This window comes from Saimiri boliviensis, chromosome 2 (assembly GCF_048565385.1).
Source record: "Saimiri boliviensis isolate mSaiBol1 chromosome 2, mSaiBol1.pri, whole genome shotgun sequence".
Lineage (NCBI taxonomy): Eukaryota > Metazoa > Chordata > Mammalia > Primates > Cebidae > Saimiri > Saimiri boliviensis.
Window position 1 is genome coordinate 27542003 of NC_133450.1, and position 21515 is coordinate 27563517.

Sequence of the window (21515 nt, forward strand, 5' to 3'; positions counted from 1 at the left end):
TATAAACTCCCTTTGGAAAGAAGCTCTCCCTCTTAATTCCATATCTTGAATTTAAGTAACACTCATCTTTGGCATACTGATATAAAATACACCAAAATATACTCTCGGGGACCCATACTTCACTTGCCCTTATGCTTCCTGAATGTTCTTCCTTTGAAATCAAAGTTAAAACATTATTTTAATAAGCTGAGGAGAAATACCAAAGTCTGAGAATACTATTCCTGACTTTAGCATCACACAAGGCTAGAAAAAAAGTTTTCAGAAGCCCAGTAGTCATTTGTGGTAACCACACTCCAACATGACTCCCAATTATCCAGCCTCCTATTAATGCACACCCCAGTGTAGCACCTCTCACACTGCACCACGGCTGGTCTATATAACTGACCGCATATGGCAGAAGCAATAGGATGCCACTTCTGAGATTAGGTTATACAAGACTGTGGCTTTCATCTTGGGCTCTCTGTCTCTCCTCATCCCTCAGATCACCTGCTCAAGGGGAAGCCAACTATCATGTCCTGAGGAGGCTGATGGGCATGTGGAGGGACCCACATGAAAAGAGGCTGAGACTCCAAGTCCAACAGCTTTATGAGGAAATGAGCTCTGCCAACAGCCATGCAAGTGAGCTTGAAAGCAAGTCCTTCAGCCCCAGTCAAGCCTTGAGAGAACTGAGGCTCCCTGCCAGCAGTTAGGCTATAACCTCGTAAGGAGACTCTGAACCAGAACCACCCAGCTAAGTCACTCTCAGATTCCAAGTGATAAAGTGTTCATTGCTTTTTGGTTTTTGTTTTTTTTTTTGAGACAGAGTTTCGCTCATTACCCAGACTGGAATGCAATGGCACAATCTCGGCTCACCGCAACCTCTGCCTCCTGGGTTCAAGCAATTCTCCTGCCTCAGCCTCCCGAGTAGAGACTACAGGCGCGCACCACCATGCCCAGCTAATTTTTGTATTTTTAGTAGAGACGGGGTTTCACCTTGTTAACCAGGATGGTCTCGATCTCTTGACCTTGTGATCCACCCGCCTCGGCCTCCCAAAGTGCTGGGATTATAGGCGTGAGCCACCGCGCCCGGCAAAATGTTCATTGTTTACAGCCAGTAAGTTTTTTATGTTTTTTATTTTTTGAGACAGAGTCTTGCTGTTGTCCAGGCTGGAGTGTAGTGATGTGATCTCGGCTCACTACAACTTCCGCCTCCCAGGTTCAAGCAATTCTCCTGTCTCAGCCTCCCAAGTAGCTGGGACTACAGGCACATACCACCATGCCCAGCTAATTTTCATATTTTTAGTAGAAACAGGGTTTCAACTTGTTGGTCAGGCTGGTTTCGGTTTCCTGACCTTAGGTGATCCACCTGCCTCAGCCTCCCGAAGTGCTGGGATTACACGTGTGAGCCACCATGCCCAGCCTCCTAGAGCTAGTAAGTTTTAGAGCAATTTTTTCTGCAGCAACAGATAATATAGAATCTTTATAAACTCTTTGTTGAGATTAATTCCCTTCTTCCTAAACAGTAGCTTCAGTTTCAACAAGACAAATCCTTCTGAATTCCCACAAATGGCATGGCGCACCCTCTGACCTGAGGGCTTGCTAATTCTTTTATACTCCTAACCACAAAACACTGTCAAGTTAGAACTGAAAGAGTAACTTATACCTGTTTCAATTATAATGAGGCAGAGAATTAGTTTATCACCTATAATCACAAGCTGGTGTTAAGTCACCATCTGGGTTTGTTTCTCCCCCATTTAAGAGCTTATTAACCAAGTAACTTAATAAGAGGTCTTTTTTGCATCTGATTAATAACTATCTTAAAGTTTATGGCTTACATCATCATTGTAAAAAAGATTTTTAGTAAATAATAATGCACTTAACAAAAATAAAAGTTGTTTCAGAATTTAGAAAAACGTGGAAAAAGGTCACTTTTATATCCACTGCCCAAAGGCATTTTTGTTCTATTATTTTCCATTTTTTTCCCAGGGTAGAGGTGGCACATTGATAACCCTTTGTAATCAGACTTCTGAATATAGCAGTAAACATTCATATCAGTTCAGAAATTATTCCTGTAAGTAATGAGAATACGTAATAAAAGAAATTTTCAGTTTCATTCAGATGATGCCATGAAAGACAGCAACCTCCCCAGACGGACAGGTTGGACACTGTGACTAGTACAGTCAGGTATACTTTGCAGAGATATGATACTCCTCAGGACTCTGCTATTGAGCTGGGGGCTGTGCCTCAGAGAAGTCCACCCATCCTTTCAAGATTTCCCTTTTCTTAGAGCTAATAGTGATTCATCTTTAGGTAGATGAAATGTCTTCTTAGAGTAAGTTTTTAAAGAGCATGGATTCTGGAACCTGCATATCAAAGAATGTCTTTCTGCTGCCTTTCCATATGAAATATACCTTTACTGTATATAAAATTCAGGGTGGGGTGAGTCACCTTTTCCCTCTCAAAACTCTATGGGCAAATGTAGCCCTTAACACTTACTACCTTAGGAATGAATGTCAGTTTAATTTTCACGCCCCACCCCCAACTTTGTTTTAAGAGACAGAGTCCCATTCTGTCACCCAGGCTCTGGAGTATAGTGGTGTAATCATAGCTCAGTGCGGTCTTGAACTCCTGGGCTCAAGGGATCCTCCTGCCTCAGCCTCCCAAAGTGTTAGGAATACAGACCCGAACCACCACACTCAGCCTTCAACCCCTTTTAACATTTTTCTTTCCTTAGTCCTCAGCATGTGTGAAAAAAATAAAAATAGAATAAAATATTTTTTAAAAAGATATGTCTCAGTAGAAGTCTCTTCCCATTAGACTTAATTTTTCCACTCAAGAAGACTTTTTTATCTTCAGTTGTATCTTTGAAATTATTTTTTTTCTCTAGCACTTTGGTTTCTTCCTTGGGAATAGATACATACTCACACACTGGGCCTCTTTATTTAGAGCTACTAAGTTTTAGGACGATTTTTTTCTGCAGCAGTAGAGAATACAGATGGTCTATTGCCAAGATTTCCTCAGACTACGAGGCTGATCCAACTGCACTCGACAATGAAACGGAGCCCCACATTAGAAGTGCTGGGCCTGCCCTGAAGGTAGCTAGCAAGCCCCTGCATCTCTTCTCCACAGTCATCTTGCAGTTCAGAAATGCAAGGCCGGTTTCAGTCAGAAAATCAGGTAGCTGCAGTTTAAGGCAGTATGTGGTTCCATCCTTCTCCTCCTACTGAGTATCTTTCAGTTTCTATTTGGTGGCTGTAACTCCGAGAGTATACTTGGATAGGGAAGCTTAGTGTTTTCTGTATGTATTTGTGTTTGGGGGTAGGAAGCAGTTATAGGGTATTGAGTCCTAGAAAGTACAGTCTTCAAGAATAAATATCCAGTTGACATGGGCAGAGAAGTGCATTCTGGAGATAGTACATTCTGGAAATTGCAGTGTTTTCTACACCTTCATTTATGGCACACTTCTGGAATGGGGTCGGACTCAGGCAGTGAGAGTCAGATGATACTATTCCAGTCCAGCATAGCTGTATAAGATAAAAGCCTCCCAGCAGCACTAGGAATTGGGCTAGGGGATCTACATATCCTCTTGGCCAGCTGTAGATCTGAGAATGGCCTGTTACCTATGTCCATGGGAGTAGAGAAGGGGACCAAGGGTAATCTATGCACCCTTGCTGGCAAATACCAAGAGGGCTTTGAACAAATTCTGCAAAACAAGAGAAAAGACAGTATCATTCTAAATGTTCAGAGAAAGAATGAATGTTTGAAGATGACTGCCAGTGGGCAATTGAGACTACTTACCAGGTAAGATATTACAAAGTGGGGGAGGTAGACTGTAACTGAAAAGAATCACAGCATCTCAGTGTTACAAGGGGATCTCAGAAGTCTTCAGTTCAACCTTCTTAACTCCACAGCAACTAAGTAAGCAGTCATCAAGCCCATGTTTGAATCTCCCAACTGATCTAAAAGTCATTACACATTACAGGGTGAAACAATTCACTTCATTTTTACTGAGTCCTAATTGTTAGAATGTTATATTTTATACCGTGGAAACATTTAACACTCTGTGCTTTCTATCTCTGAGTCCTAGTTCTGTCCTTCAGAGTCACACGGAATAATCCCAACATTTCTTTTAAGAGGTAGACTCTTTTACCTCTTAAAAGATGGATTTTTCTTTCAAGACACAGACTTTCAAGTATAACAGTATCATATCTACCTCCTAAGCTGTGTTTTTTAGTTGTTCCTAAGGATACTAATAGAACTGCGAATACATCCATAAGCCCACTGTGCTAGCTATTCAACACTCTCACATGCAATACTACCAATTGCAACAATGGTAAATATACTCTTGGTCAGCATGCCTACTTACAGAAAACAGAACATCCCCACCTACCATACATATTCTTTTCCACAGCTTCAGTAACCCCTGATTAATGACCTCCACTTGCAAAGGAGGCTACTTACCTTAACCATGAAATAATGAATGCTATTGATCCAACAAGCCACCACTATAGAGTGTTATTGATCACCCAATCTTTGGTTAAAATGGTCCTCATTTAGCAATTTCACTGTCACAAGCACCTGGAGCAAAGCATGCTCATAATTAAAGAGTTTGGGGGAGTTAAAGTGAGAGGTGATGGACAGAGATCTCAGCTTTCTCCCATTTATTCTTGCTTCTGAGCTATTGTTTGTGTCAGAAGGGATATTGATTTTCTATAAAAATAAGAAAACAAGAGGCACCAAGGGGCCGCAGAAGGTCAGCCTGGGCTGGAGAAGGAGGGGGTAGGTTTAGCACTCTATCTCTGTCACTTGCCTTCCAAGAGAGGAGAATATTTTCTTTCCTGTGAGATCAGCCTCTAATACATCACCTTAGGAAGGCTCCTGAATGTGACTTCTGGCCATCACCCAACCAATTCACTTAAGAAAGAAAAAGAAGCTAAACTATATTCAAGGGGCACAAACAAGTAATATGTTAGTAAAGAACAGAGCAAAATTAGGCTACAGTCACCTAATAGCTAATAGCTATTAATAGCTGCTATACAATTTGAATAAAGATTGGTAGAAAATAATTTTACAGTAGTTGTTCTACTTTAGAATACTCATACACATACACAGAAAAAATATTAAAATAATAGTTTGATCTCTATGCAAGCAGAAAAAAACTATTTCACTGTAACCATTTTATAACTCTCAGAACTTGTGAGGGATTGGTTGGTATAATATTAAAGGAAGACCAGAAAGAGAAAAGCAAACAAATATTGATGAAGTCTGTAAGTACTCCATGTTTAGTTCACAAAGAGTGAGTTTAAGGAAATTAGAAATAAGCTGATTGAGACATACATTTTTAAATCTAAAACACCTAATTCATGCTTAAAAAAAAAACACACAACTCTACCATTGACTAGGCTAAGCTAAGCTTAACAATCAACTTCATCTTAATAATCTTACAATGTGAATCAATACTCTGACAACCCTCAATCCCACTGCTAAAAAGTAAAATTCTATATTTTGATCTGTACATGAATAAACAGTGGTACAGCCAAGCAGATTTATGAAAGGGTAACCAAGAAGATTCTTCAAAGTATTTCTTTTAAAAATGTAGGGGGAAAAAAAAAAGAAGAAGAAAAATGCTGACAATCAACTCACCAAGACAGTATAATGAAATCATAAACTATTATCTACTTACACTCTAGTGCTAGCCCTGTTTAAAGGTGTGCCTAATAATCAAGGGCAGCTTGAACATGAAAAGATTTTAGTTCCACTCTCCTGTTGAGGAGGGGCTGAACACAACATGTGGTCAAAGAGTAAAAATCACTCCCTTTCATCACAGAATGAATCTAGAAGGAAAAAATACAAAGCATTTCTGTTTATAACTACAGATGAATTGAGACAAGTAGGGGAATTTAGAACTCCTAAATAATTAGAAGATTTTAGAGAACTTTCCTCATGCTATGTGTGATACCACTCCACCCATTATTCCTTCACAGCTACAAGCCTACTCCGAAGTGAGGGACGAGGGTAATAGCCCAAATGGGGGAATGAGGTCTCCTCAATTCGAAAAGAGTAAGAATTTTATAAGAATTCCCATCCACTTAAGTTTATCCAGACTCTCAGATAACTAGAATTTATATTGCCACAACCTGACGAGAATGATCAACAGATGTGTCTGGAGTAAGAAGAAACAGAAAAGGGTGAAGCATCTCACTGCTAGATTACAGGCTCTGCATCTGGAGCCATTCTTGGGCTGCTATCTCAGAGCAGACAGAGTTAACAGTCTCTCTCTCTCACACACACAATTATGTCGTAGTTTAACAAGAAATTCTGCGGAAGAAACATACGTAAGGCTATCATCCCAAAAGCCTACTTTTAAAATCACCATTCTCAACACTAAGAAGATTTATATTTGGTATACATGCTCAGTATTAAAACAAACTTGAATGTCTTGATAGAGGGTTTCAATAGTATGAAAGGCTACAAGCTGACTATGCATTTCTTGTTTGATTAAAAATAGTTTGAGGAAGAAATATCTTTATAATCCAAATATATACATATAAATTGTATAAATCTTAAAAGGAATTAGGCATTAGAAGAAAAATAGGAAAGTCAAATTATGAGCTTATCTCAATATAATTTACAGACTGGCAAATATAAAGTTAATAAGAAAAAGTTTAAAAGCTGGATTAAAAACCGTCCATGAAAGGTACAGGCATACAGATCTAAACAGCTTTTCCTGTTACTGACATAGCCTCATCTCAGAGTTCCTAAGATTAAGATCTTGGTTTTTAAGACAAGTTTCAGGAAAGTCGTATGTCCTGCAGCTGGGAAAGTTAAATTGAGACAAAACAACTCAAAGGGCAGTGCAACATGGCAGTTAAGAATATGCTTTGGAATCAGGCTTGATTCTGAGTTTTGGCACTGGATGACCTTAGGCAAATTATCTAAGCTCTTATAACCTCAACTTCCCTTCTATAAATACAAATAGTGGTATCCACCATATAGTGGAACTGTGAACATTAAATAAGAGTATATGTTAAGTCCAACCAAGCGCAGTGGCTCACACCTGTAATCCCAGCAATTTAGGAGGATGAGGCGGGTGGATCACGAGGTCAGGAATTCAAGACCAGCCTAGCCAACATGGTGAAACCCCGTCTCTACTAAAAATACAAAAATTAGCCAGGCAGGGTGACCCACGCCTGTAGTCCCAGCTACTCAGGAGGCTGAAACAGGAGAATTGCTTGAACCCAGGAGGCAGAGGTTGCAGTGAGCCAAGACTGCACCTCTGCACTCCAGCCTAGGTGACAGAGCGAGACTCTGTCAAAAAAAAAAAGAGACAGTATATATTAAGTCCATAGTACAGTCTGGCACATAGTGCTTAACAAATGCCAACTAATATTAACAGTAATAGAATACACTGGTTGTCAAATGGGTGTACTCAATCCACCTAGGGATCATCCCAGAGGCTTCTGGGTTGATAAAGGAACAGGGGTGTGAACAACGCAGAGATGCTAAATATTCTACAATGCACCATAAAGAATTGTCCCATCCAAAACACCAATGGCATCCTCATTATTAAGAAAAAGATAATCAGTATCAATGTTCCTAGGACTATCTGAGATGTAAAAAATAAAAAGTCACCAAAACTACACTTACATTTTAAACATGAACCCATTAGACACAAATTTTTCTGGCTTGATCACATTTGATGTAAGACTAATGGGACTCGGCAATGTTATTTTCAAAGCCCACCATGTGTTGACAACTTGAATGTCGGCCATAAAAAAAATAAACTCAATATAGTCAAACCGCAAGTAGCAGAGAACAAAATTATAGCCAAAAAGTATCTAAAGCCATAATTCTTAATGGGGACAGGCAACTTAACAGAACATTTACAAACTCCATATGCCTGGCATTAGCATTTTCTCTCACACACTCATATACCAGCCTCTGCTGAAACCTGAGTTCTAAGAACAATATTTATGTACAAACTACAAGGCATAATAAGCAGCAAATTTTGTTTACATAAAATTACTAGTTGTGCATTTCGGGTATGCATTTTAAACAGTTTTTAGAAACAATTGTGTTTTTATTATATATAGCCTTCCTGACAGAGGGAAACAGACTCATGAACAGTACCTTAAAGAGCTAAACTACTGACTGATTCAAGGAAGGCTTCAAAGTCAATACTCAAGTGGCTGGTTTGAAAGAAGGTAGAGCCCAGTAAGACTATGGATGTGCACTCTGGGTAAAATTAACCAGGAAAATCTTTGACTTAGTAAGGGAGATCTCACCATTCTGACATGTTCTCATCAGAGCCCTGCTTTTGTTCATCTGTTTCACACTCCATCCTTTCTTTCCTTCCTGTTTTGCTTAGGAAAGTCCTATTTTCTGCTGATTCACACAATCCATGGCCTGATGAGGTCCAAGGAGTATTCTCCTTCCAGCGGGACAGACGTTGCTTCTTGGCAGACTTGAACCTGCAGCCTCTCTCATAGCTCCAATCTGACACCTTCAGCTTCTGCTGAAGGCTAGCAGCCACCTCTGATGTCACTCGCTTCACCTTCCGCCTGCGCCTGAGTGGTCGACAAGGTGCATTTTCAGTAAAGGAGTCAGATTCATGCCAAGAATGTTGCTTACTCTTAACAATGGCATTGAGAGCTGGGTGTCGTTTGACTACCATTGTGTCATCAGAGTCACTAAAATTGGTCACGGGAGCCACTTCTCGGCAGTCCTTAGTGGCCTCATCCAGACTTGACTCAGAGGCCTCGCTGTAGCAGCAAGTATGCTCTGCCAGGTGAGTGAAGTCAGATCGACGCTTCCGACCTCGGCGCTTCCGAAGCTGCCGCCTCTGCTGCCGGGGGCTCAGGGCCATCTCCTCCCACAGCTCACCAAGCTTATTCTGCTCAGATGTCTGCTCCAAGGCTGATGCTAAGTCGTGTACCAGCTCATCCATGAGGCCACATCTGCCAAAAGGAAGTTCACGGAGGAAGAAAAAGAAAAAGAAAAAGAGAGCATGAAAAGGATCTGCTGTTTTGGAATAATCTGATAAAACAGATCATGGTAGTCCATAGTTCTGCCTGCCTAAACAAAATAAGTCACTTTTCATCTGGCTACACTTAGATTCTGTTCCTACCGCTTCCTTAAGTCACTAAAAATAGGTGTTCTGTCCCTTGTTAAATGACTGAAGTCAACATATCCTTAGGCACAAAAACCTGCTCACCAGATGACAACTGGGACAGGACCCAAAACAAATTCAGGGAACTAGACCCGTCTCTCTTTCCCCAATTAAACTTGTCACTGAATTACCTAATGATGAGATCCAGAAAGATTAGAGACTGTCTCATTAGACTGGAGTAGAAAAAACACACAACTTCAAAATCACAGTAGAGCTGCGGAAACACAGAGCAGGACACAGTCTCAACAAGGTATTGAGAATGAATGAAAAACTGATCTTTGGCCTGGGGAACACTACTGACAATGGCCATGGCAGAAAGACAACTTAGTGACACTCTTTAGACTGCAGTTTTTGTGATCCAAGAAATTGCAGTGACCCAGCTTTGAAGTCAGAAAGGAGAACAGACTAAGTTTGCACCCATTCTGGTACCAACTACCACCTGGAAGCTACCAGGTATAGAACCTTATACCGTATGTCATATATTTTTGAGTAATTAACAATTTTTAAGCCCCTCTCCTATCCTTCAGAAAATAAATATTTGTCCTAGTTATGTGCTTCAGTGCCACACAATCACAGAAAAAACACGATACAATAGCAGCTGAAATGACAGCGATAAGTTGAAGTTTCTAAGATTTCTGGCCCAACTGCTTTCCAAAATTTCTTATTTTTCTATTCATCCTCAAACCAAACATCACACTTCAGGGGTCACTTCAGAGGCAAACATTTCAAGAAAGGAGAGTAGTAAGAGCAATCTTCAAAATTCCCTCTTAAGGGGAAATGTTTAACATAATTTGTACAGCGCCTAATTAAATACATATTAAATTTTTAGCACTTTTTTCATTGCCCCTGTGCCCAAAGTATTTCAAGATGAAAACTAGAGCTTAAAATTCTATGTGGTGCCACTCTTTGACCATATTTCCATTCATTCAGTTTTCACTTTGCGAAGCGTTTTCTAAATACGATGTTCATGTTGTGCCTATGTCAATGAATTTAAAGGCAAGAAAACAGTCCTCTGGCTTATCTGCCACACCTTTAGGAGCAATGGTGACACCTACTTCCAAAACTACCATACAAACAAAGCTTCTCAAAGTGTCCAAAGGCACATACACTTTAAAAAGGCCGAGTTCTTTTAAGCAATAAGAAGTGATTTGTCAACACCTGTGAAAAGAGGGGGGAAAAATGGGGGGGAGGGGTTAAAATGCCATGATTGAGGTTTGGGAGACAACTGTCCCTAAGACCAAAACAGAGAAACAAGTGGGAACAGCATGTCTAAATCCACTTCCCTAATAAAGAATTACTGCTTTAAAAACTCAGGCAACAAAAATACAAAAAACAAAAGAACAAACAAAACCCTCAGAACAGCACAAACTTGAACACGGAACGAAGTCAGAAGTCCAATGCCTGTGCAGAATCCTTTCCTGCATCAAAGCCTGCAACTCGGACAGTAGGTGACAGAAGGACCCTAGGGCTCCCATCTCCAGTCGCGGGTGCACACTCTCGAGAGGACCCGGCGACCAGGCATGCACCCGGGAAGAGAGGAGGCTGAGTCACGCACAGGAAGGAACTGGTAGTTGTGGACAGCAAGTAAGGAGAGAGGCAGGAGCAGGGTGGAAGTGAGGGGCGGAGTAGGGGGTGGGAGAGGCGGGAGGCAACTTCTCATTTGGGCTCAACAAGGACGGGGTCGGCTCTCTAGGGCAGAAACTGCCAAAATGGAAGCCGTGGCGACTGAGCTCCCTCCGGGATCGGGGGTCGCAACATGGCCACATATGTGAGAAAAACTGTGTTTCGAAGGACTCTCCACCACGCCCCGGCCCGTCCCTGAGGGCTGGGGCGACCATGGCCCGTTTCCCAAGCCCTCATGCTGCCGCCAGCCCCAGAGAGGCAGAAAAAGGAAAAGAGAAAAGGGGGCTGTGGCCCCGGAGACGGTCCGACCCACATCCCCAGGGATAGGAACATGGGCCCTGAAAAGCAAGGCCCCACCACCCTCACCCTCCGGCTGGCTGCCGCAGCCCCAACACGCCCTTGGCCGCTCAGCCGCGGCTTGGCGATCCGATCCCCTCTGGCACTAGCCCTCAGGACCCCAACACTCTCAACCCACTCCACCCCCTCACCAGCTGCCGCAGCCACCTCGAACGGCCGCCGCTGTTTGGGCCGACTCTCACCGCCGGGGTTTCCCTCTCTGACCTCATTTCCGGTCTGGGCCGGAGGGGTGGGGCAGCGGCGAGAGGGCGGGGCTGGCTGCAAGAGCGGGCCCCTGACCCAGTGCTTCCGCCCGTGGCCACACCCACTTCCGCCCTGCGGTCGGGAGAGCGGGGAGGGTGTCGCAGGAAGGCAGGAAATGGGGCAGACACCAAGGAAGGATGGTGAATAGGAGCTGGCCGGGAAAGGGCGCCTCAGGGGCTGAGGTGCCCGTGTGGGGAACGACCCCAGCATGCTGGCCTCATCTTTCTTAGGGGCGTCCAGAAATTGGCGCTAGGGAGGGTTGTCAGCTTCCCCCTTGCTTTCTGACCTTTATAAAGAGTGTGTGAAGTTGAGGGGAAATGGATGTTAATGACATATACCCTGTAAGCTGGTACAGTCTTTGGGAGGGGTTGTTTTGCACTGAGTTACTCAGAACATTACAAAGTGCCTTGAGCAAGTGATACTGGATTATAATTCAAAGTATAAAAGAAATATTCGTGAACCCATACCGATATAAATAAGTGACTGAATGAATTAAAGAATGGAGAAGAGATAAATTCCCCATAGAAGAATTTCAAAGTATGCAGACACACCATCCTGGAGCATAACTTCCATCCACCCCCTTAAATGTGGGCTGTGCATAGTGACTTCTTTCCCAAAAGTACAACATATGAAAAGGGGAAAATGAGTAATTTTACAGTGGAGATACCTGGCAAACAGTAATTCGGCCAGGTGACCAAGATTATGTGCTAAATCATGTTGATAGTATGTGGAATGATATATGATGAGAATGGCACTTTATGATAGTTTCCTTCCAAATCTCATAACCCCAGTCTAATTAAAAGAAAAATCAGACAAACCTGAATTGAGGGACATTCTGCAGAGTGCATGATCAGTATTGTTCAAAATGGTTAAGGTCAGCAAAAGCAAGGAAAGTCTGAGAAACTCAGAGCCAGGAGGAGCCTAAGGTGACAAGACAATGTAATATGGTATCCTGGCTGTGACACTGCAATTTTAAAAAGAACGTTAGGTAAAAACTAAGGAAAACTGGATAAAGTATCAACTATAATAATGTATTGGGCCAGTCACAGTGGCTCATGCCTATAATCCCAGCACTTTGGGAGGCCAAGGTGGGCAGATCACTGAGGTTGGGAGATCGAGACCAGCCTTGCCAACATGGAGAAACCCCCTCTCTACTAAAAATACAAAAAATGAGCCGGGTGTGGTGACATATGCCTGCAATCCCAGCTACTTCGGAGGCTGAGGCAGGAGAATAGCTTGAGCCAGGGAAGTGGAGGTTGCAATGAGCAGAGATAGAGCCACTGCACTCCAGCATGGGCAACAGAGCGAGACTCCCTCAAAAAAAAAAGAGTGAATAATAGGGGAAATTATACAGAAACTGTAGTATCTTCATAATTTTTCTCTACACCTAAAACTATCCTAAAATGAAAAATGTATTTTAAAATATGCATAAACTTTGGACCCAGAAATTTTGCCCTAAGAATTTTATTCTAAGGGAAAATTGAAAATGGGCACAAAAATATTAAATATAGGAAATCACCTCTGCAGCATTTTTGAGGGAGAGATGAGGAAACTAGAAAAAGCCAGAAGTTCTATAACAGGCATTAGTTAACTGCATGATGGTACATCTATGGGTGAAATACCTTGCAACTTTTTTAAATTGATGTTGCAAAAGAATATTTAATGACATGAAAATCCACTGACTTATGATTGCGTTCAATTCTGCGTAACTGTTATACTTCAATAAAAAGATCAAACATGTAGAGTACGAATCACATACAAAGGAAATTAAATCTATACTTGCACAGGAGTATGACCAGAAGAAAACACTACACAGCATCCAAAAGTTTCATTATCAATTATATCTCCCATTGTGTGTGTGTGTGTGTGTGTGTGTGTGTGTGTGTGTGTGTGTTTATTTTCAGAATTTTCTATAGGTGAAACATTGTGTAAAAAGTCAAGGTAGGAGACAAAGATAGCTAAGGTTTTGAGCTAGGATGGCTAAGATAATGATCAGTGCCATCTGCCCAGCTAGAGAAGTCAAGAAGATAAACAGGTTTAGTGGAAAGATGATTAATTCCATTTTAGACATGCTGAATTTGTGACTCCCACAGGAGTCACAAATATGGAAATATTCAACAGGTGTCCACAGCCATTGGGCCTCTTTTCTGCGTAAATGAAAATTCTCTCCCACAAATTCTCTGTTTTCATGGTGTTGGTTGCCTGCATCAGCACTGAAAGCTCCCAAATTTCTTGAAATCCAACTTACATTTTCATCTTTCTACTAGATATCTCCACTTGTTTACCTCAACAGTATTTCCAGTTTAAAATGTCAAAAATAGGTCAGGCACAGTGGTTCATGTCTGTAATCCCAGCACTCTGGGAGACTGAGGAGGGCAGATCACTCAGCCTCCCAGTCAGATTGGATTAGAGCCCACTCTAACAGCTTCATTTTAAACTCAATACCTTCTGTAAAGGTCCAGTCTCCAAATACAGTCATATCCTGAGTCACTTCAATTATGGTTTCAACAGATGAATTTAGCAGGGGGAACACTGTTCAGCCCATAATACTCCACTAGTCCATTGCTAGGATAATGCTTATCTCTATCCCATCCGGTGGAGTGACCAATCCCATTGCCCATTGCAGATTGTGTCGGGAGTGCACACGTGACCCAACAATGAGCAATGAGACATGAGAGGACAGTTGTTGAGGGCACACTCTGAGATATGTTTCTCCTCTTAGCATTACAGAAAGAGACCATTTCTCTTTGTCTGGAAATTGTTATGTCTGGATGTGACATTCATACCTGCCACAACCTCCTGGCTAGCATCCTGAGGAGGAAGCCAGCACTGAGGATGGCAGGGCAGAAATAGAAAGAATCTGGACATCTGGCCAGGTGCGGTGGCTCACACCTGTAATCCCAGCACTTTGAGAGGCTGAGTCAGGCAGATCACTTGAGGCCAGGAGTTCAAGACCAGCCTGGCCAACATGGCAAAACCCTGTCGCTACTAAAAATACAAAAATTAGCTGGGTGTGGTGGCACATGCCTGTGATCCCAGCTACTTAGGAGGCTGAGGCATGAGAATCGCTCGAGCCTGGGAGGCAGAGGTTGCAGTGAGCTGAGATAGCACCATTGCACTTCAGCCTTGGCAACAGAGCAAGACTGTCAAAAGAAAGGAAAAAAGGAAGGAAGGAAGGTAGGAAGGAGAGAGAGAGAAAGAAAAAAGAGAGAAAGAAAGAATCTGGATCTCTGATGACATTGCTGAGCACTGGATCAACTAACCCTGAAGGATCTACTCCAGAACTATCTTGTTATGTGACCTACAAACTGTCCTTACTGTTTAAGCAACTCTGGATTGCAGTTTCTGTTACTTGCAGCCAAGAGTGTCCTAGCTTTTACACCTGCCATCATTCAGGCCATCCTCCTGTATCCACCACCATCTTCTTTCTCACCCACCCTTGGGGCCAAAAAACACTGCAGCCATTTACCTTGGCAAAATCTGTAGCTCCTCCACTCATGTCCCTCTTGCCATCCCTTTACAGAAATGACAGTGAAATGTATACTCAACATTCTTCCCTTGCATCTATTAAAATTGTTCTGCCATTGAAAACTTGGCATGGCAAATTCCTGGGGTTCTGTGTTTGGAAGAGGCAATCACAAGATGTAGGACCCATTTGGGCAGGTAATGAGAGGCTCGGGTGATTGAGCATAACTCACTCACCCTCTCTGCTTGGCGGAGCTTGTTCTTACAAGGATCTTATTGAAAATAAAGAAAAGCAAGAGGCCTGGTGCGGTGGCTCATGCCTATAATTCCAGCACTTTGGGAAGCTGAGGCGGGTGGATCATTTGAGGTCAAGAGTTCAAGACCAGCCTGGCCAACATGGTGAAAACTCATCTCTACTAAAATACAAAAATTAGCTGGGCATAGTGGCAGGCACCTGTCATCCCAATTACTTGGGAGGCTGAGGCAGGAGAATCACTTGAACCCAGGAGGCAGAGGTTGCAGTGAGCCAAGATTGTGCCATTGCACTGCAGCCTGGGCAAAAAGAGCAACAGTCCATTTCAAAATAAATAAATAAATAAAACAATTGGCCAGGTTTGGTGGCACATGTTTGTAATCCCAGGTACTTGGGAGGCTGAGGCATGAGAATTGCTTAATCCTGGGAGGCAGAGGTTGCAGTGAGCTGAGTTTGCACCACTGAACTTAAGAGCAGGACTCCAACTCAAAAAAAAAAAGAGAGAGAGAGAGAAAGAAAGAAAGGAAAAGCTAGAAACCAGAGTACTCAGAGGGCTGGGCCAAGACTGTTTAAGATGTAGTTCATTGGGGAGCAAGAATGGAACTAGAGCTGACTTTGTGGAAGGGCCAAAAAAGAAAGAAGGAAGGAAAGAGCACCAGGGTGCCAGGGACTGTCACAGAAATGTCCCAGAATTATTAAATTCAATGAGAATAAAATGGTTAATTTGATGTGTCAACTTGACTGGATTGAGTGATACCTCGGATGGCTGGTAGAGCATGATTTCTGGAACAGAGTGGCAGATGAGTCTGTGGACAGAGTGGGGAAGATCTGCCCTCAATGTTGGTAGACACACAATGCAATCAACTGGGGGCCTGAATAAAACAAAAAGCCAGAGGAAAGGCAAATTCACTCTTTCTTGGAGCTGGGACACCCTTCTTCTTCTGCCCTTGGACATCAGGACTCCAAGCTCTTCAGCCTTTGGACTCTGGAACTTACACCAGTGGCCTCTGGGTACTCAAACCTTCAGCCTTGGACTAAGAGTCACACCACTGGCTTCCCTGGTTCTCAGCCTTCAGACTTGAACTGAGTCATGCAACCGGCTTCACTGGGTCTCCAGCTGGCAGATGGCCAGTCGTGGGACCCCTCAGCCTGCATAATCACATGAGCCAATTCCCCTAGCAAATTCCCCCTTTATCTGTCTATCATCTAATCTATCTATGTGTCTATCTTTCATCTATTTATCCCATTGGTTCTGTCTCTCTGGAGAACCCTAACTAATACAAGTAGTTAACAACTATTGAGGGGACAGTAGTTGCCAGATACTATTATAAATATTAACATGAATTAACTCAATTACCCTCATCAAAATCCTATGAAATAGATAGTGCTATTATCTCCATTTTACAGATGAAAAAACTAAGACACAGAAAGGTTAACCAACTTGCCCAGAGCTATGCAACTGGTAAGTGTGTAACCAGGAAAGTGACTTCAGAAGCCATGCACTCATCCACTAAGCAATAATGCCTCCAAAATGGGCGTGTGCTTAGCCCCTTGCATGGCACATAGATATACAGACATAGATGATATATATTAACTATTAAATGTGTTGTTATACAGAGAGACTCATATCTTCTTTGTTTATTGATGAAAGCGTTCAATAATCCTCAAAAGATTCTTTTAATCTAGGTGCTATTCTACTTATACAGATGAGGAAACAGAAAGTCAGAGAGATTAGACAGGGTCACACAGCTGGTTTACAAAATAACTCCTTCGAACTAGGCATCTGACTCCAAAGGGCACACTTTGCAATACTCTCCCCTAACTTTTAGGGAGGTATTGGTAGGAATTGCCTGTGCTAATATTCATTCATTCACTCAGGAAATATTTATTGTGTCTACCATGTTCTAGATACCAAAAACTCATACATGAACAAAACAGACGAAGGTCCCTGCCGGCAGGATTCTTCTCTTCTAGGCAAGGGAGACAAACAATAAAGGAATCTACACATGAAATGGCAGGTGCAGGAAGTACCCTGAAGAATCATAAAGCAGGATGGAGGAAGGAAATGCTGGCAGGGGACTTGCTGCTCTGTGTGGCAGGCATCTCCGATAAGGACTCATCTGAGCAGATTCCTCAAGGCAGGGAGGAGCCAGGCATGGTGACAGACTGTAGTCTCAGCTACTTAGGAGGTCTGAGGCAGGAGAATCAATTGAGACCAGGAGTTTGAAGCTATAGCATACATGATTACCATATGAATAGTCGCTGCACTCCAGTCTAAGCAACATATAGCAAGACTCCATCTCTTAAAAAAATAAAAGAAGGAGGAGGGAGGAGTGGGCCATCCAGGCATCTCAGGGGCAGTCTAGGAAGAGGGAACAATAAGAGGAAAGGGTATGAGGTGGTATATTCGTTTTCTGGGGCTTCCATAACAAAATACCACAAACTGGGTGATTTTAAACAACATAAATTCCTTTTCTTACAGTTCTGGGAGCAATAAGTCCAAAATCCAGGGTGAGTAGGGTCATGCTCCCTCCACGGGGTCTGGGGGGGATTCTTCCTTGCCCCCTCCTAGTTTCTGGTGGTTACCACTCTTTGATGTTCTGTGGCTTATAGATGCATCACTCCAAGCTCTTCCACCATCTCCACATGGCAGTCTTCCCGTCTCTGTGTCTGTTTTCCCTTGCCTAGAAGACTCCCTATGGCAGTCTTCCCGTCTCTGTGTCTGTTTTCCTCCTCTTGTAAGGGCACTTGCCACTGGATTAGGGCCCACCTGAATTGAGTATGACCTCACCTTAACTTGATTGCATCTGCAAAGACTCTCTTTTCCAAATAAGACAAAATAAAGTCATGTTCACAGGTACCAGAGGTTAGAATTTGAACATATCTTTTTGGGAGACATATGAAAAACTGAGATCATTAATGATATCATCTTATCACAGTCCTTCCTCAGGTCACAATTATTTATGTCCCTGCCATATGCAAAATATGCACACCCCATCCTAGGACACCCAAATTTTCACCCAAGTACTGCATCAAACTGGGAGTCTAAGACGTGATATACATCATGACCAAATTCAGCTCCTTAAATGCAACTCCTCTTGCTTCAGAGATCTATGAATTAAATGGACAAGTTGGCTATGGTCTGGCCAAGTTGGTGAAAATGGTGATGGAGATCAGGGTTGTTTAAATATTTATATTTAATATGAGTATTGATATTGTTAGTATTAGTTTGCTCAGGCTACCGTAATAAAGTGCCACAGACTGGGTGGCTTAAACAACAGAAATTTATCTTCTCACAATTTGGAGGTTAGAAGTCTGAGGTCAAGGTGTTAGCAAGTTGGAATTCTCCTGTGGCCTCCCTCCTTGGCTTGCTAATAGCTGTCTTCTCCCTGTGTCTTCACATGGTCTTTTCCTGTAACCAGTCACATTGAATTAGGGCCCATCCTAATAAAATTATTTTAAATTAATGACCTCTTTAAAGACCCTATCTCTAAATATAGTCATATTCTGAGGGACTGGGAGTTAGGGCTTCAAAATATTGATTTGGGGGTACAACTTAGCATGTAACAGTTGATTAAATCTGCCAGAATACTATTTATTTTCTATTTGTCTCATCTGTTATTTGTTACTTTTTTCCTCTTTTTTTTTAATTCTGGATTGTTTTTTAAGATTTTATTTATCTCTTTTGTTAACTTATTGTGTTTATCTCTGTTTTATATTTGTAGTGGTTGCTTTAGGGTTTATAATATACATTTTGAACTTATCTTAGTCTGCCTTCAAGTAATATCATATCTCTTCATGCCTGTAAAAAGCTTACAACATTACACTACCATTTTCTCTCTCCCAGCCTTTGTACTATTGTTATATAGGAGAGAAAGGATTACTCAGGCCTGGCTCAGTGGCTCACGCCTGTAATCCCAGCACTTTCAGAGTCTGAGGCAGGCGAATCATGAGGTCAGGAGTTCAAGACCAGACTGACCCCCATGGTGAAAACCTGTCTCTACTAAAAAATACAAAAATTAACTGGGCATGGTGGCTCATGACTGTAATCCCAGCTACTTGGAAGGCTGACATAGGAGAATTGCTTGAACCAAGACTCGGAAGGCAGAGGTTGCAGTGAGCCAAGATTGCGCCACTGTATTCCAGCCTGGACTACAAAGTGAGACTACATCTCAAAATAAAAAAAAAAAAAAGAAAAGAAAGGATTACTCAATCATTGCAAGGTATGTGGCTCTGGCACCTATAATAAAGGACAGATTAGCAAAAGCAAAACATACAAATTTATTTAAGATAAGTTTTACCTGACACAGGAGCATTCAGAAATGAAGACCTCAAAAAACAGGAAAAACTGGCCTGGCACAGTAATCCTAGCACTTTGGGAGGCTGAGGCAGGTGGATCACAAGGTCAGGAGTTCAAGACCAACCTGGCCAACATGGTAAAACCCTGTCTCTACTAAAAATACAAAAGTTAGCCAGGTGTGGTGGTGCACACCTATAATCCTAGCTACTAAGGAGGCTGAGGCAGGAGAATCACTTGAACCCAGGAGGCAGAGGTTGCAGTGAGCTGAGATCACACCACTGCACTCCAGCCTAAGCAACAGAGCGAACTCCATCTCAAAAAACAAAACAAAACAGGGAAAACTGTATTTTTATAGATAGTCTTTCAGATGTATGATTGGAGACAAAAGGATATGATCTAATGGTAAACTGGGGGAAACCTTTGTTTGTTCAGATTCTTTTCGGTGTCTTTGCATCTTTGAGGATGAGGACATTCTTTTCCTCCAGGTATAGGGAGGATGCCTCTGGAATGAGGGTCCCATGGCCTATTTTCAGAGGTCAACTAGGTTTTATGGTCCACTACTGGGGAAAGGGAGTGAGAGAGATTATTTCTAGTTTCTACGGCCTGTTTCTGCTATTTCTTCTATGGCAAAAGTGCTATATTTTGGAGTAGTGTGTCCTGAACCCCACCAGTTGTCATATGTTTTACTTCTACATACAGCAGAAAACCAGAAATACATTTATATTTCTTTTCTTAAACAGTCAATTATTACTGAAAGAGATATTTTAAAGAAAAGATATTTTATAGTTTCAAAACTACTATTTTTGGTGCTTTTCTTTCTTTTATGTATCTCCTGATCTCTGTTTGACATGATTTTCCTTCTCTCTGAAAATTTTTTTAACATTTCATGTAGTTCTTGTATGTTTGTGATGATTCTGTCCATGCTGGTTTCTTGTAAAGTCTTTATAATTGTCTTCATTTTTGAAAGACATCTTTGCTGGGTATAGAATTCTATGTTGACAATGTTTTGCTTTCAGGACAGTCATATGCCACATAATGACGTTTTGGTCAATGATAGACTGCATATACAATGGTGGTTCCATAAGATTATAATACTGCATTTTTATTGTATTTTTTTCTCTATTTGGGCATGGTTAGTTACACAAATACTTACTATTGTGTCACAACTGCCTATAGCATTCAATACAGTAACATGTTATACAGGTTTGTAGCCTAGGAGGATAGGCTATACTTCAATATGTTGCAGGCTATACCACCTAGGCTTGTGTTACTATATTCTATGATGTTTGTAAAACAACAAAATCACCTAATGATGCATTTCTCAGAATCTATCCCAGTTGTTAAGCAACAAGTGACCGCACTTAAAAGATGTTACTCTGCTGTCCTCTGGGTCACATTGTTACAAAGGTTTAGTCTGTTTTTCTTCTTATCTTTATTCCTCTATACAAAATGTCTTTATACATTGCTGCTGTTAAGATTTCCTCTTTGGCCAGGCAGAGTGGCTCAAGCCTGTAATCCCAGCACTTTGGGAAGCTGAGGTGGGTAGATCAACTGAAGTCAAGAGTTTGAGACCAGCCTGGCCAACATAGTAAAACCCTATATCCACCAAAAATACGAAAATTAGCTGGGTGTGGTGGTGCATGCCTGTAATCCCAGCTACTCGGGAGGCTGAGACAGGAGAATTGCTTGACCCAGGAGGTGGAGGTTGCAGTGAGCCGAGATTGCACCACTGCACTCCAGCCTGGGTAACAGAGCCAGACTCTATCTCAAAAGAAAAAATAAATCTTTATCACTAGCTTCAAGAAATTTGTTTGTAATGTGTGTTGGTGTTGTTTTAATAACATTTATTGTCCTTAGGAATTATTGAGCTTTTTGATCTGTGGGTTTATAGTTTTCATACTTTTGGCTATTATTTTTTAAAATATTTTTCTTCTCTTACTTTTTATCTATATGCATACCTTGCTGTGCTTCACTTTTTTTTGTTTTTGTTTTTGTTTTTACAAATTGAAGGTTTGTGGCAACCCTGTATTGAGCAAGTCAATCACACCATTTTTCCAACAGCATGTTCTCACTTTATATCTCTGTGTCACATTTTGGAATTCTCACAATATTGCAAATATTTCATT

General features: G+C 41.8%; 1 protein-coding gene and 1 long non-coding RNA gene across 5 annotated transcripts in view; both read right to left on the reverse strand.

The window, feature by feature from the left end:
* Window positions 1-11347, reverse strand: part of GPATCH2L (G-patch domain containing 2 like) — a 75793-nt gene extending 64446 nt beyond the window's left edge. For 2 of the 4 annotated variants that reach the window (XM_074392944.1, XM_074392945.1), the window contains exons 1-2: window positions 11276-11334; window positions 8265-8936 (exon numbers count right to left, since the gene is read on the reverse strand). In XM_074392944.1, the coding sequence (XP_074249045.1) occupies window positions 8265-8926 (662 nt within the window). In that variant the 5' untranslated portion in view covers window positions 8927-8936; window positions 11276-11334. Of the gene's footprint in view, window positions 1-8264; window positions 8937-11259 lie in introns of all 4 variants that reach the window. The other 2 variants (XM_003924577.4, XM_074392946.1) reach the window with 2 other exon arrangements.
* Window positions 772-8258, reverse strand: LOC141583497 (uncharacterized). The gene is made up of 2 exons (XR_012516124.1): window positions 3778-8258; window positions 772-3682 (listed from the first exon to the last, which is right to left on the reverse strand). It is a non-coding gene; the product is annotated as an uncharacterized LOC141583497 (long non-coding RNA).
* Window positions 11348-21515: the final 10168 nt, after the last annotated feature.